This window comes from Trichoderma breve, chromosome 2 (genome assembly GCF_028502605.1).
Source record: "Trichoderma breve strain T069 chromosome 2, whole genome shotgun sequence".
Taxonomy (NCBI): domain Eukaryota; kingdom Fungi; phylum Ascomycota; class Sordariomycetes; order Hypocreales; family Hypocreaceae; genus Trichoderma; species Trichoderma breve.
In genome coordinates, this window is record NC_079233.1 from 4,424,462 (window position 1) to 4,439,518 (window position 15,057).

The 15,057-nt window shown below is 50.5% G+C and overlaps 6 protein-coding genes across 6 annotated transcripts; 3 read left to right on the forward strand and 3 right to left on the reverse strand.

Annotated features, from left to right (window-relative positions):
• Positions 1–396: 396 nt before the first annotated feature.
• Positions 397–1,374, forward strand: T069G_03567 (short chain dehydrogenase domain-containing protein; the record flags this gene model as incomplete). The annotated part of the gene is made up of 2 exons (XM_056170777.1): positions 397–466; positions 527–1,374. 2 exons carry the CDS (start codon positions 397–399, stop codon positions 1,372–1,374), a joined length of 918 nt encoding a protein of 305 aa, XP_056031669.1.
• Positions 1,375–1,690: 316 nt separating this feature from the next.
• T069G_03568 (GRIM-19 protein domain-containing protein) lies at positions 1,691–2,396 on the reverse strand (the record flags this gene model as incomplete). The annotated part of the gene is made up of 4 exons (XM_056170778.1): positions 1,691–1,736; positions 1,801–1,953; positions 2,051–2,157; positions 2,346–2,396. The coding sequence occupies 4 exons, from the start codon at positions 2,394–2,396 to the stop codon at positions 1,691–1,693; spliced, it is 357 nt and encodes a 118-aa protein (XP_056031670.1).
• Positions 2,397–4,259: 1,863 nt separating this feature from the next.
• On the forward strand, positions 4,260–4,898 carry T069G_03569 (uncharacterized protein; the record flags this gene model as incomplete). Its single annotated transcript, XM_056170779.1, has 1 exon — positions 4,260–4,898. One exon carries the CDS (start codon positions 4,260–4,262, stop codon positions 4,896–4,898), a length of 639 nt encoding a protein of 212 aa, XP_056031671.1.
• Positions 4,899–5,482: 584 nt separating this feature from the next.
• Positions 5,483–9,986, reverse strand: T069G_03570 (GRAM domain-containing protein; the record flags this gene model as incomplete). Its single annotated transcript, XM_056170780.1, has 6 exons — positions 5,483–5,716; positions 5,775–8,459; positions 8,530–8,967; positions 9,024–9,121; positions 9,185–9,319; positions 9,371–9,986. 6 exons carry the CDS (start codon positions 9,984–9,986, stop codon positions 5,483–5,485), a joined length of 4,206 nt encoding a protein of 1,401 aa, XP_056031672.1.
• A 2,250-nt stretch (positions 9,987–12,236) lies between these two features.
• T069G_03571 (acetyltransferase (GNAT) family domain-containing protein) lies at positions 12,237–12,831 on the forward strand (the record flags this gene model as incomplete). Its single annotated transcript, XM_056170781.1, has 2 exons — positions 12,237–12,520; positions 12,591–12,831. 2 exons carry the CDS (start codon positions 12,237–12,239, stop codon positions 12,829–12,831), a joined length of 525 nt encoding a protein of 174 aa, XP_056031673.1.
• Positions 12,832–13,210: 379 nt separating this feature from the next.
• T069G_03572 (uncharacterized protein) lies at positions 13,211–14,805 on the reverse strand (the record flags this gene model as incomplete). The annotated part of the gene is made up of 2 exons (XM_056170782.1): positions 13,211–14,229; positions 14,289–14,805. 2 exons carry the CDS (start codon positions 14,803–14,805, stop codon positions 13,211–13,213), a joined length of 1,536 nt encoding a protein of 511 aa, XP_056031674.1.
• Between the last annotated feature and the right edge of the window lie 252 nt (positions 14,806–15,057).

The window sequence follows — 15,057 nt, forward strand, 5'->3', positions numbered from 1 at the left end:
CGAATATTATCCCGTACTAACAGAAATCGCAGCAGTTTTCACCCAACAGGGATAATATCCGCTAGCACTGCTCCGCCGGTAAGGTAATCCCTCCGGAGACCCACCAGGTCTTCTTCCCCGTATTAACGAGCTCGGCATGGAGGTTCGCGATATTGGAAAAGGAGCAAAAACAGGAAAGTCGTTGCCGCGGTGGAGGTTTTTGCGCATGGTTGATGGGGAGATTGAATGTGCCGGTGAGGAAATGGGGGAGAAAGTTGGGGACTGTGATGTGTATATAAGGGGAGGTAAAGAAGTAAAGAGCTGTTTGCTCAATGAATCAGTTTATCGTGCTTTTAATGATTTTTGTTTTGTTATTTATAAATAATTTGTAGGGTGTTCAAATATTGATATTGCACAATGGGCTTTGGATTCGATCCCGACACTGACATGCCCAACCTCTCAGGCAAAGTCATTCTCATCACTGGAGGTAAAAGTCCCATCTTGTCGAACCCGATGAACAAGAATTAACCATAAGAACCGAAAATAGGCACAAGTGGCATTGGCAAAACCACCATCCTCGAGCTCTCAAAACACAGCCCCGAACACATCTACTTCACCGGCCGCAACGAAAAGTCCGCCGCACAAGTCATATCCCAGTGCACCATCCCTTCTAACATCACATTTCTCCCCTGCGAGCTCGACAACCTCGCCAGCGTCCGCGACGCCGCAGCCAAATTCCATCACAACCGTCTGGACATCTTCATCGCCAACGCAGGAATCCTCGCTGTCCCGCCGGGTCTCACAAAGGATGGCTATGAAATCCAGTTTGGAACCAACCACGTCGGCAACACGGCGCTGCTGCTCCGTCTCTTGCCCATCATGTTACGAACAGCTAAAGAAGTTCCAGATGCAGACGTGCGGTACGTGACGGTGACTTCGCTGGGCTACTTTACGCACCCGCTCAACGGAATCGACTTTGACGGCCTGAAATCCAAGCAGGATAATTTGCTGCTGGGCAAGTGGGCGCGCTACGGGCAGAGCAAGCTGGCTAACCTGCTGCTGGCGCGGGAGCTGGGCAAACGGTACCCGCAGATTACGAGCGTGGCTGTTCACCCTGGTGTGGTCAAGACGGAGATGGTTACGGGGTTGGGGTTGTTTGATAGGATACTCATCTTTTTCAATGCTCCGCTGGGGATGCTGACGCCTCGCGAGGGAGCGTATAATACGCTGTGGGCGGCGACGTCTGGGGAGGTCAGAGGCAAGGTTAACGATAAGACGGCTCTTTTTGAACCAGTTGGAGTACCTCATAGCGGGGATGCAAAGTGTCGTAGTGATGAGCTGGCTAAGAGGTTGTGGGAGTGGACGGTGAAGGAGGTTGGTGTTGAAGTCGAGTGAGTTGATGGGTGTATATCAGTACTGCTCACTTGGAGGCAGTTTTTGGCGTGAAGATTATCTGTAACATTAGCTATACTTTTTGATTCATCCCCCTTCTTCCATTTTCCATAGGTAAATAGACAGCGGGCGGTTCTGGATTGATCAATTTAGCATCATAGCACAAACGAGACCAGCAAGATATTCGCCACGCCTTCCCATGATTCGGATTTTTTCTTCTCATTCTTGTTCACAGAGTCGAGCCAACGGCGAGTGGCACACACTCATAGTGGTATATATACAAAATTCCAATTCGTCCACCCTTGCGTCCTCAGTCTATTTATTTCGAAGGAGCCGGGGATACGGCAAATGTTGGTCGCACGAATCTATATGCTGCCTGTTAGCAAACCCTCCATAAATCTCGACTTGATGACATTGTAAAAGACGCACCTGTCGCTGTTGTAGACCTTTGTGTTCTCGCCCAACAGCTCCTTCTCGCGCTTCTGGTCGGCCCAGTATCGTCGCACCTGGTCACGGTCCTCTTCGGCCTGCAGGAGGGGAATCAGGTGGATTCGCGCCCACATCTTTTCACGAGCAAGCTCACTAAAGGGACCAATGTCAGTCTGCGAACCCTTTTTCTTGTGTTTAAGAGTAGAAATCGCTGCATTGAGCGATATGAAGAGGGGAGAGAGAGACATACTTGGCCTCTCGAATACCGCCGACCAGCTTGTACCAGCCGTAGCCCATGACGGCGCCCATGCCGAGGAGGAGAATTCCAGGTCGGAAGCCCTTGGCGGGAAGGTTTCGCTAAGCAGAAATGTTAGCCTTTCCGGTTGTCTGACTTGATGAAGCTGCCAAGCCATATATCTCTCGCGATTGATGCAGCCTTGTGATTCTCCCAATGCGGATTCGCACACCCAATCCTGCACCGAGAAAGATCATAAAGGCCATAAAAATCCATCGCCACTACCAGCAGAAGCCCTGGAGCAACGCACCTTGTACTGGACGGGCTCGTACCCGCCCCGAGGGGGCATATCTTGGGACATGATGGACGGTTTGCTGCGGTCGAGCCGGGACGGAGACAGGGTCAATCGCAGTGTGCGCTGAGTAATCGAAGAGTCGCCTCGTCAATCGATATTGAGGCCGGTCGGGATACCACTGCTGCACGCCGTTTGCAGGGGAGATTCGATGTCGTCTGGAGTCAAAAGCTATGGTGAGGGCTGTTTTCCGTGAGCCTCCTCAGAGGTTGACGGTGCGATTACATAATGCAGTTTTTGGTGGGGCATAGCTTCATTGTCCACGGCAAGAGAGAAGGACTGGCTGCAGCCAACTTGCCTGCTTACTAGCAAAGAGAGGGCTATCTTATCAGGTACTGGCAAAGTATATGGCTCTGCATACAAAATCCAATCCATTCATCATCATCTGCTTTACTTTCGTACACGTTGGATATGCTTTGTGTCCATGATTAAGTCCAAGTTTGTTTGAGTGCCGGTTCCGCATCTCTCTCTCTTTCACATGCCAGTAGTTGAATCTAAAAACTCAGTGAGCAGGGGCATTGGATTCATCCCGCAGCAGATTCGTCTTCATGGCTCGGCAAACAAAGGCAAACCACACGACGAGGGGCAGAGATGCAAGACAGAGGCAACAGACAGGCATGGCGGATGAATGGACAGATGCAACATGCTATGCTATGCAGTGCCGCTGACTCGACATGCGTCCATGCCTTAGTCTTCGAGCGAATGGCATCTACGGATCCTTAGGCATCATCATCCTTGGACCTTGTTCCAGCACGCGATTGAGACAGCCAGAAAGTTGCGCCGCAGCAGCCACATTCTCTCTTGGTCGCCCGGCCTGGCTTCGGCCACTTGGAATCGCCAACCGCAGTCGGAAAACTAGCTTGGTTCGAATCAATTGCTCATCCCCCTGCGTAATGAGCCGCTGTCTTATCTACAGTATCTGGTGCCGGCTCAAGCCTCCCGCAGGTGAAACTATCCCGGGGACCCTCACGAGCATCAAGATGGTGCCCCAATGCATTGTGCAAGGGCCTGTTTCTTGCGCCTGTATTACTCCGCGCGTCTGCCCGACGACGGAGTGGTGTGGAGTCCTGGTCCGTTTCTAATGCCCACAGGCTCACTTTGCCGGCCTCGGTGGCTGGACTCTCGTCATATTCTCGCTGGCCATGTAACGCAGCATCCGATGAACCAAACGACTCAATCAATCAATCCCTTGTGCCCAGCCTCATCTCGCCCTCGTCTCCACAAGCCTTGACGCTGGCCTCTATTGCTGGGCCCCGCTCTCGACTCATATCGCAAGACTTTCGCCACAGCTCAAATGTCTGGCCAAGCCATTTCCGCTTTCATCCCGATCATACCCGCTATTCGCCGCTTCTGCTTCTGCCTGCGGCCTTAGCTTGCACGGCACTGCGCCGCGGATCGACGTATGAGATGGGCCTTTTTCACGTCTCCCCGGACTGCCATCCCTGGCTGGCTTGATGCTACCCTTTGTGCCTGCTTGGGTTTTGCCTTGTTTTGCGTAGCAGGTTGTTGGACGCCTAAGGGGGTGATATGGGGTGATGGCCACGGCGCTCTGATGAAAAAGACTCAGTCCCCGTTTTTGCATGAACTCTATGTGATTCCTTTTTTTTTCTTGTTTTTCTATTTGACTTAATTCAGAAATACCCAACTCTTTTCTGTTCTCTTTTTACCTCTCCTCTTTGCAGCGTCAAATTGCGCCGTCTGTCCTACCTTCAAACGCATGTTACTGGATCCATCATCTTGTCTTCAACCATTCATGGATCATCATTGCACTACCCATTGGTAGTGGAAGACGAGACTACGACAAAAATAAGAGAGAGGAAGAATTTAAAAAGAGGAAAAGAAAACGGCGCTATCGCCATTCAACACTGCATCATGTACGGAAGCTTTCAACGGATTCCTTATCCCACTCACAAGAGTCCCATGGATGGCGATACAGCCCACCGGGACCTTGACTGGGTATACGCCTCCCAAACCGATCGCATCTACGTTTTACGGGTTGGCGACTTTGGTGTCACACGTCAGCAGAAGCTCGATGTCCTACAAAACGTTTTTTGGCCCGCTCTAGCCCGCTGGGTCATCTCGAGGCAGCTGATTCTGCCTGGCGGCACCATCCTTGGCGGCTGGTGGCGCGCCGACATGCAGGGCATGATGGACTGGTATCGCGAATGCCTTCACATGACGGCCCGCTGGGAAGACGCCATCATCGCTCACACAGATGGTATCTGGAGGACGGCACTGGAGACTTCACCCTGGCGGGACTGGCCCGAGTTTTTTCTGCTCCTGAACGAGCCTGTTGTCGACGCCAATGGCCAGGCTGTCAGGGATGCTCAGGGCCGTATTGTATACAAGGACCGAGACCCAACTACCGATGGCATGGAGGATGCGTTCTTGGACGTGTGGGAGGCCGTTGCTAATTCCCGACCACTGGTGGATTTCGTGGATAAGCGTACTGCCAAGGATGGCGATTTGCTTGCTTCGCGAACACGCGCGACGACGGACTTGTGTGTATAATTGGATTTGGCAGCGTTTCTCTCTATCTCTCTCTTGTTCTTCTTGGATATTCTTCTATTATGGATGCTCTTCTATTTACTGAAGCCGGCGTATGGGAAAGGATTTCAGGTGTACTTGTTTGCTCTCTGCATTATGGGACTGGTATATGACAGTTTACGACAGCGAAATGCTCATTTATGAATAATGAATATTATTAATCCATCGATTTGACCACTACTTTCGCTATAACCGCGTATAGGCGTACTGTGACCATACGATTTGCATTCTTCATTCTATAGCGCGAACAATCTATTCCAGCCATGAAACCAGCAATCACATTATCGTTCCGTCTCGCTCCCCATCCATCCAAACAAGGAAAGATGGCCATATCCAAACCATAGAAAGCAGGAAGAGAAGAGAACACACATATGCAGAGCATTAAAAAGCACCTGTTCTAGGCTTTATGTAGCAAAAGAAGAAAAAAAGCAAATCCTGCTACTCCTCCATTTCATCCAAAACAATCCCAAAAAAAATAAACATAGCCTCGTTTCGTTAAAAGAGAAAACAGAAAGAGAGAGAAGAGAAAAGAAGAGAAATCATTCATCTCATGCCTTGCCCGACGCCTTGCTATTGTTACCCAATGCCACGCCATCCAATCCCTCGCTCAACTTGGTCGTAATCACATCCGGATCTGGCTCGTCGCCCCGGACAAATGTCCAGCTTTCTTCCGTGTCCTCGTCTTCTTCGGTTTCTAAGTGTCCATCTGTATGCTTGATCAAGCTCTTTGCATATTCCATGTCTCGGTATATCGACTGAATGGCAGTTTCGACGCCACTCTCCTGCAAGATTGTTAGCACAAAGGGCATATTTTCAAAACGAATGGGGAATTCTCCTTACCTTGCGAATCTGTTCTCCTAGGAGCCGGGCCTTGACAATCATCCGCTCGTTGCGCGTTACCTCCCAAAGAGCCCGGCCGAAAGACTTGGTTCCCCATTTCTTAACCCACACACCAACGCCCAAATCTTCCACGCGACTCGCAAAGAAGAATTGATCTCCAAAGAATGGTCGAATAATGGTTGGTATGCCGGCTCTCAGACTGGCACCAGTAGTACCGGATCCACCGTGGTGCGCTGCCGCATCAATCTGACGGAATAGCCAGTCGTGCGGAGCAGACTTGATGACATGGATCTCGGGTGGCATCACTGGTTCTGCCATAGGTGGCCCGGTGGGCTCGTCTCTTCCAGTAGTTATGCGATCTGACCATCCCTTGGACAGAATGCATCGAACATCGGCTTTGAGAATGGCATCAATCACCTCCTGGGTCATCTTTGCCGGGTCGTTGACAATGATGGAGCCGAACCCAACATAGACAATCTTCTTGCCGTCGGCCCTCGCCTTTGCAATAAAGTCTCGGAGCTCTTGAGGAGGCTCATAGTCACCGCCTTCATCCAAGAACCAGTAGCCAGTGACTCTGACCCAGTCTGAGAAATCCAGAGGCGGCGCAACAACACTCGGGCTAAAGTTGTATAGGAACGGCACCTTGTTGGGCTGCATCTTTTCCAAGCCAGTGTTTGGTAATCCGAGCGTCTTGTTCCTCCATCTGTTTACCTGATGCGCGGTAGCCTTCCAGAAAATGTTGTCAAACATGACATAAGTCATGTAATTGTAGGCACCGCCCATTTTGTTTTCTGGCATAATGAATGCGTGGGGATACGCCCTTGTCCTTGTCCACGGCATTGTGAATGCTCTGAAATACGGAATGCCAAGCTTCTCTGCGATATGGATTCCTGCCATGGCGGATGGCGACTCAATGAGCAGCTCAGACCCTTCACAGGCCTTGTATGCGGAGTCAAGAAGGTCATCAAGCCAGCCTCGGAAGGTCGCATTGGCTTCTCGAAGAAATGAGAGGGTAAACGTTCCATTTTCAATGCAGAGGCGCATGAGTTCTCCGGGGTCACCTTCGACACATGCAAATTCAATACCATGAGATTCAATCCACCCCTGAAACTCGGCGTGAGTGGCAATCCGTGGCTTGTGGCCGTCTGCGAGCAATCCTTTACATAGTGCAATGTAAGGCTGAACGTCGCCCCTGGAGCCAATTGTCAGGCATGTGATTTTCATGGGATGAGGCGACTTGAACTGAATCATTGATGTTTCCAGGTCATCTCCCATGATGTGTGGAGCCTGAGATAGCGACGCAGTCGATTGTGCTAGCTGAAGCTCACGATCCGCAAACATATCCCCTGTCGCTATTTTCAAGGCATCTCGCTCTGCAACGGCGGCATTTGCCACATCTCTGTATTCTTTCTCTAGGATCACGGATTCTTGAAGATGACGATCGGTTTCCAGGCATTGGAGTAGTGTCACTGCACAATCGTCGCGAATCTCGGCCTGTCGGAACTCAAAGAAGAGCTCTTCATGTCCACGGATAACCACAACCAAGCCAGAGTATCCAAAGCGGAAGCCCTTTTCCTTGTGTGCGTTTTCGATATCCTTCAGGGGTAGAATCAACTTGGTACGGGTGCCAGGAAGCAAGCTTCGAAAGCAGAAATACCGGCCGCTGAGATAAATCTTGCCATACAGCGGCAAGACACGCATGATGTAACCAAAGTATGTGGCCTGCAGTCTTTCTGTCTCGGGGAGTGCGAAATGGGCTCGAAACCGCTCGTTAGAAGTTTGGATCTGGCCATCATCATCCTCTTCCAGCTCATCTTCGTCTGGTCGTAAACCGGCTGGTTCATCGTAGTGCTTGCGCTCGCCTTTCCACATACCAGACACCTTTTCAACATAGCCCATAGACTCTGTTGCAAGGAGAGTGCTCATTCGTTTACCCGTCTTGTTCAAGTAATCAGCAAACGCACCCGCGCGCTGTAGAGGATACGCTCCCATCTTGGTGATACTCTGTAATGTTGGTGTCGAGGTTCGTGGGGGTTCAACAGGCCCGGTATAGACTGATTCCTCGTTCTGACTACCTGCCGCTGAGGCCTGCTGCCCTTGCTTTGACTCGAGAGCCTTGTTCTTGACCTCGGTGTAGTCGCGACTAGAAGTTTGTGAGTGTCTCATCGTTGGACTTTGGAACACATCGCTGCCCCTCAGAATTTGGCTCGCAGAAGGATCTTCAAACGCAGATTGGGTGAGGCTGGCGAAGCTCGGCTCTTCCATTGAGGAATACAGATTGGACTCGGATGATTCCATTATCCGCGATGATGTTCTTTCTTCTGCGTGCCGGTCACTGTCTTCTCCTCTGTTGTCGCTGGATCCTCTGCCCCGCGAGCTCTTTAAGCTGAGCACACCTTCCTCATCGGCGCTGGGGTGTGGGCTAGGACTTGTTGAACCAGGCGATGTTGAAGGAACAACTCCTTGTGCAGGGCCCAGGAACTTGGTTGTGAGTGCGCTATCGACGCGGGCTAGATTTCGGAATGCGCCCCCAGAGACGCGGGGTGATGAAGACTGGTCTGAAAATTCTCCTTCCTGAGCGGCAATGGCTTTACCAGCGGTTGGACCCTCGGCAGATGCATTCTCTACCAAGAGCTTGATGACCTCTATGGCTTCTTTGCCAAAGGTAAAGAATGAAAAGAAGTACTGTGCATTACACGTGTTAGAATTGCAAGTTGCAAACTCCGTAGAATAGGGCTCCATTGAACAAACTGACCTCGTTGATTGTAAAGGTTTCATCGCTATCGATGACTTGAATCTTGCAAGTGTCTGAAAATTCCATCATCTGGGTGTCTTCGATGTCAATGATGCTATCAATGGGCAAAGATATTTTAATACTGTCGCCATCATTGTGGCTTCGGAAAATGACCCTTTGCAGGCTCTTCACCCACTCCTTTGCACTTGGTGCACTTTCGGCTCTGAAGTTGTAGGTACGGTGGCTCGTCACGACTGAAAAGTGCACGCCCTCCTTGTCTTCATCGGTGATGCTGGCAGAGATGCCGAAACTAAGGTCAATATGGCCATGCGGGAAGTACAAATTTGTGGCATCTTGGTAGTACGATAGAACATCGCCTTTGAGGCGAAACCAGTAACGGTTGTACTTTGGGTTCCGTTTGCCACTTTTTGAGAGATAACCAGACTTGGTGACAGTGTGCTATACAGACCAGTCAGACAAGTTGCGCAATACATTTCTTGATACGGTCACCTTACCGTCTTCTTTGGAAAGTACGCATAGAAGCAAATGTGCTTGGAAGTGATGTATAGGTAACCTTGGAGCATTACTTGTTGGAGCAGCCAGCAGGGATACTCTACACATGGCAGCTTATCAGCATCGATTTCGGGGCAAGGGGCGCAACGTAGCGTAGACATACCTTCTATGACTCGCTCCGGTTCGTCAAACCCGAATATTTCCATCAATTTCTTTGCCAGCGCTGAGGTATCCTCCTCTTCATCGTCTTCGTCGCCCTCTGCTTCGTCTTCTGCTTCGTCTTCTGCTTCCCCATCATCTGTGCGATCCGGGCCAGATGAGTCTCTTTCGATATCGAAGCTAGACCGGCTGGCCATTTCAGCCCTGGCTTCCAGCATTCTGCTCATGACGGGCGCTATTCGAACGTCCTCTTCGTCGGGATGCTGTGAGGGCATTTTGGGGGAGGATGGTACACTAGGCTCGCTCTGCTCGTCCACCTCTTGGGTTGGTTCCCACAGCCGGCCAGAGCCGGAGCCTGTTCCCGTCCTGCTCTTCCTCTTGGGCAACGAAGCAAACGACTTTAATAGCCGGTGACCGGGAACCTGCTGCTTGTGTCCCAGTCTCTTATCCTTGGGCGGCAATGACCCGAATATGGCCGTTTGTGAAAGGTCTCGGTGTCGCAAGTTGATGGGTTTCAAGCTGCCGCCTTCGTCCTCGTCGCTGCTGCCGTCGTCGAATCGCGTGTTGAAGTCGACCCGGGAGCCGGCGGCGGCGATCAAGCCAAAGATGCTCTGGTTCATATTCACAGCCATGGGGCTGGGCTTGGCGAGGTCGGCATTTTCGCTTGTCTCGTCGTCGCTGCCTTGGAGAGGTTCAGGGAGCTCAGCTGTCGGTGTCGGTGTCGGATCGTCGTGCGTCGTCTGCGGCAGCTCGACATGGTCCTGACCGTCCAGGCTGATGTGGCGGGGAGTGGGAGTTGTAGCCATGTTGGCCAAAAAGGCAGAAAAGCAAGTCCCAGCCTAGATAGCTAGAGCTGCCTGGAGATGCGGAGACTTGAGAAGAAGGCTTGGGATTAGGTTTCCAATGGGCCGCGGGTCAGCACAGAGACAGAGTTGCAGATGACGGAAGACGTGCAGCCGCGATCAAACGGCCAGGCAACCGCCAGCTCCGCCAACCGCCTAAGATTATGCGAGGCAGCACTCTGCAGACAGATACCGCGCTGGAGGCTGCTTGAGGATCTGCGTCTTGCGTCCACTCAGCGCTGAGGTGATTCGTGCGAGGTTGTTGAAGTGGTGAAGCGGGAGCCGCTCATGTATGGCTGCATCGAATTAGTACCTGATAAGGTTCGCGGACTGCCGGCTACCTGGATGTACCTACTGGGTACTTGCGCTCGCACTCCAGGTTTGGTACACCGCTCGCTATTATACGCAGGGCCCCTGCGTGATTGTAGGTCGAATTAGCGCCGTAGGACTTGGTGTAGAGGTAACGAGGTACGTCAGAGGGAGGAGGCTTCAAATCAGATGAGCGGCTGCTCATGTAGTTCGATCGTACAGGTACCGTGGCGGCAGGTCCCAGCACTAACCTTGGAAGGCACTGGCAGCTGGCGATTCGCCAAGGGAGCACTTATCGATAGAGGCGCAATGCAAGGGAGATGCCGCACTCACTGTCGTTATCTTGTGATGGTTCCTCTGCATGTGTGTCGTACTCGGTGTGTAATGTAATGTAGAGGTAATGTTAATGTTAATGTCAGAGGTAATATTCTCATGCACAGGCCAATCGAGGACAGGCCGTTTATCATTTACACGATGCGCAATGCCCCGGCGGCGACACAAGTCACACTCATCGGCGTCTTAGTCCAGCCCGTGGCTCTGCCTCCACTCACGTCCCCCATGTGATATGATCATGTACGGGCCTTGGGGGATTGGCGATGACGTGCGCTGTAAATAAGGATATGCGCACCGGAGCTCTATGAAACAGGTGACGGGTTACCGACTCATACTTGCTTGGCTCTTGACTACTATTCTGCAAGCATTTGTTTCTGCAAATCGGAAATGATGCGCTGGACATGTTTGGCAAGTGATGAGGTTCATGTTCCCAAGTACCTTATCTACTGTACTGTAAGTGACCACTTTAATACTAAGTGGCGGCAATAAGACTTCCATTCAAATCACAGGCTTGCACTGCCTCATATCCTTAGACTTAGTACCTGGCTTTGCATCTCTCTGTGTATTACGAGTACGAACCGAAAAAAAGGGTCAGAAGTGCTACCAAGGTGCACAGCTGCACAGCACAGGGGTAACGCTGCTGCTTTAGGCCGAGCAAGGCGGACTTGGCCTATGCCGTGCCACCACCTCTGGGCTTCCCTTTTCTGTCTCAGCCTTTCGTTTTCGTTTTCGCCTTTTCTTATGTCTACATTTATATCCCTTGTTGTTTCGATAAAATACCTACCTAGTAGTAGTATTGATTCTGCAGCTCAGATCATTCCGACATTTACACCTCCAACGTGAGCCCAGACTCCATCTTACTTGTCGAGTAATGCACTTAAGCTTTTGCATTCTGAGCTGACTCATCTGGAGTCCCGGCGCCACAGAATCAGTGCTTGCTTTGCTTCGCTCTCATGAACAGTTACCAGAAGCGGAAGAATAAGAACATGCGTTTCTTGTTCAATCGGATCAGTCGGATGACCTTTTGGTGAAGGTGAAGGCTTCTCCCGCCTGCTTTAGCCTTCTAGTTTAGCTGGGCGCCTTGAAATGTTCCATCTCGAATAAGTCGGGCACTACTAAGCTGCCACTCCCGCTATATCACGGGATGAGCCTCGCCGCTTTGCAAAGCTCCGTCATCGGCGTATTTGCAGTTATAAACCGCTTCGTTTTCCTTAAGCAATACTGAACAAGACGCTGATTATTTTATCCGGCAGACACGTTACAGCCATGATTTGGTCTTTTCGCTGTTTTGTATCTCAATGTTCAAGTGAATGCAGATTATCGCGAGATGGTTAATGGGGGTACAGTGATTAGCGTATAGTCCAGAGGAGGCACTACGCAAGTACGCGGGATAGCATTCACTATGTAACGTCACAGATCAATACAATCCAATAGCTTGCTTACATTTATATCAAAATCAATGATATCGCCAACTTCAGACACCAGTTGAACGTTCAACTCTGTACTGAATTTTGTTGTTCTCACGAGTGCTTCGCTTTCACCCAGTCTACAATACCATTTAAGTTCTTTACAATGTCCTCCCAAAGCCCCATATTCCCCGCATCCCTCTTATCTAGCGACGCCGTTGCAGCTCTACCAGAGGGATTCAGCATCCGACCTCTGGAAAAAGGAGATTATGCCAAGGGATTCCTTGAATGCCTTCGCGATTTAACATGGATGGCAAATGTCACAGAGCAAGAATTTAACGAGCGATACGATGAGATGGATACTGGCGGCAAAGGCCCCTACTACTATCTTGTTATTGAGCATGAGGGCAAGATTGTAGGAACAGGTGCTGTGATTGCTGAGAAGAAATTGTAAGCCATTTCTGGAATCTGCATACCTAGCTACTCGTTTCTTGTTTCTAACAAGAATACCAAAAAAAAGCATACAAAACCGCACCACTGTCGGCCACATTGAAGAGATTTGCATCTCCAAGGACCATCAAGGAAAGAGGCTGGGCTTCTACATGCTCGGCGCCTTGAACTCGGTGGCCAAGAACGTGGGATGCCGGAAGACACAACTCAACTGCAGTCAACACAACATTCCGTTCTACGAGAAATGCGGCTTCGAAGTCAGTAGCACGGAAATGCAGGCCGTATTCGAGGAGCAGGGAAAGGAGAATTAAACGATGCCTGCATCACCAATAAGCAACTAAAACCTCATAGATGGCAGAATAGCAATAATATTGAGCAGCCTGCCTCTCCATTAGAGAAAATCATTACATGTGTACATTGAACGAAGTTCTAATTCATGCTCTTCCATCTGTTGCCAGCTACCTATGTACAGATCTAGAAATCCAAGTCGGCGAGTCAAGGAGTAGACCCCGCATTTCTTCATCAATAGCAACGATTCCCCGCCGTCGTCGACGATATCTCTAATGATATAGCCGAGATAAAGCTATAATCGAAATACGGCTACTTCTTCGTCAATGCATAATTATTAACAGCAAGTGACAAAACCAAAGCAATCCTTTTTGGAAGTGTTTCCAGACGTCCCAAGTTCATCTACTGCCATAGACACAGCTTGCCACTTGCGGTTCCTCCCGCTACCCAATCCATGGTTGGATGGAAGTGAGCCACAGCCGGAACAGCAGAAATGCCGTCTCCTCCCAGCTGCGCCAGCTGACTCCCGTCCGAAGCGTATACATCAACAAATCGGTTCATGTTTCCAATAGTGAACTTTTGGATCCCGTCTTTCGGATTCTTCTGCCACTGTGGCTTCAAGATGGTAACCCATCTACCCGTTTGGTTGTTATGCCGAACGGTGTGTGCGGGCTCCATGACCTTTGCCTCAATGCTCTGACCCGGCTTCCACTTTGAGGCTTCAGAAAAGTCATATATCTTGATCGTGTCATCGTAGGAAGATGTTGCGACATGGCCGCCTGCACTCCATGAAGCATGTGAGACAGATAACCGGGATTCGTGTTCTCCGAGCAATGTTGGGTGCCTCAAATCGCCCTTCCCACTCATCTTCCGGAGATCCCACACCTTCATGGTTCTATCAAGAGATGCAGTGACCAGAAGATAGGGATGCAGAGGATGCATAGAAAATCCTCCAATTTTTTGTTCGGATAGAGCCCACAGCTCTTGGCTGCCCGGCGCCCTGGTATCATAACGGCCCACTGATCCATCTAACGTCGAAAAATATAGCAGGTTGGGCTCTGCAGCTGGGATTTCTAGAGCCGAGATTGGCAAGTCCTCATGAGCGTTCTCCGGGGCAAATACTTGGACAGAGACGCCCTTTTCCAAATCCAGTTTTCGTATTGAAGAATCATATGATGCTGAATAGACAGCATTCACGTCAATTTGAGAAAAGGCAAATGATGTGATAGTCCTTGCGTGCGTTTTGAACGCAGAAATGACAGGATCTGGGATATCCTCCTCGTCGTCGGTCACTTCGGGAGCAGTTTGAGAAGCGTCGAAAACGCCCATGGCACCTTCTTTATCGCCCGCAAACACAATCGGCTTGTCTTCTGTTGGATGGAAACCCAGCGCATACACTCTTTGGGGTGTGATTTTGATGTCTGTAGAGGAGAGTCGGCTGTTAGAGCTGCGATTGAGAGACCAATTCGAGGAAACCTACCATTGGGAATCCAATGCTCGTAGAGCTTCAAGCCATTCATTCGCTGTCGTAATTGTTTTAGGTCACCATCTGTGGCCTCCTTTGCGTCGTACTCAAAGGTCCGTACACCCGGCTGTGCACCTCGAAAGATGCCTTTTAGGCCGTCCATGCTGCTTGTGTATTTTTTACCGTCCACGATAATGTCACCCAGATTCATATCGTCGCCGATCCGAAGCCGTTTTGCCTTGACTTGCTCGGCTTGGTGCTCTGCTTCCACCTCCAGTTTCCGTTTCAAGACCTCATCATCGGCAGCAACACCAGCAAGCCGGGAGCTCATGCGCGTGCCCCGACGAGGTTCTCTAACCACCGGTTCTGCTTTGACTCTCTTTCGCGGAGTTGACTTCGATACCGGCTTGTCTGGTATTATCTTTTTCGCAGTGACAGAAATTTCGGACAGAAGCGCCTTGTTCGCAGCGATGTTCTCCAGTCGACGGCGCTCAAAGGCGCTGAGGCCGTCACCTTCGTTCTTTGGCGCCATGTTTCTGTGGTCGAAGAGTGAATGCTTGAAGAGAGAAGCAAAGGGGAAAAAATCGAGGTAAGAATCCAATTCGTGCAGTGAAAATCACCAGATGACAGAAAGTTGGTTGCTAGTATAAGTGCAGCCAAAAGGTGAGCAATGGGTGAGGCGGATTGAATTTGGAGCTGAACCGGAAGCCCGTCGCGTGGGACCGCGTCTGTGCCGTTAATTGTTCTGGCGCGAAGTCACGCGCATTATTTGTCCCTAAATTAG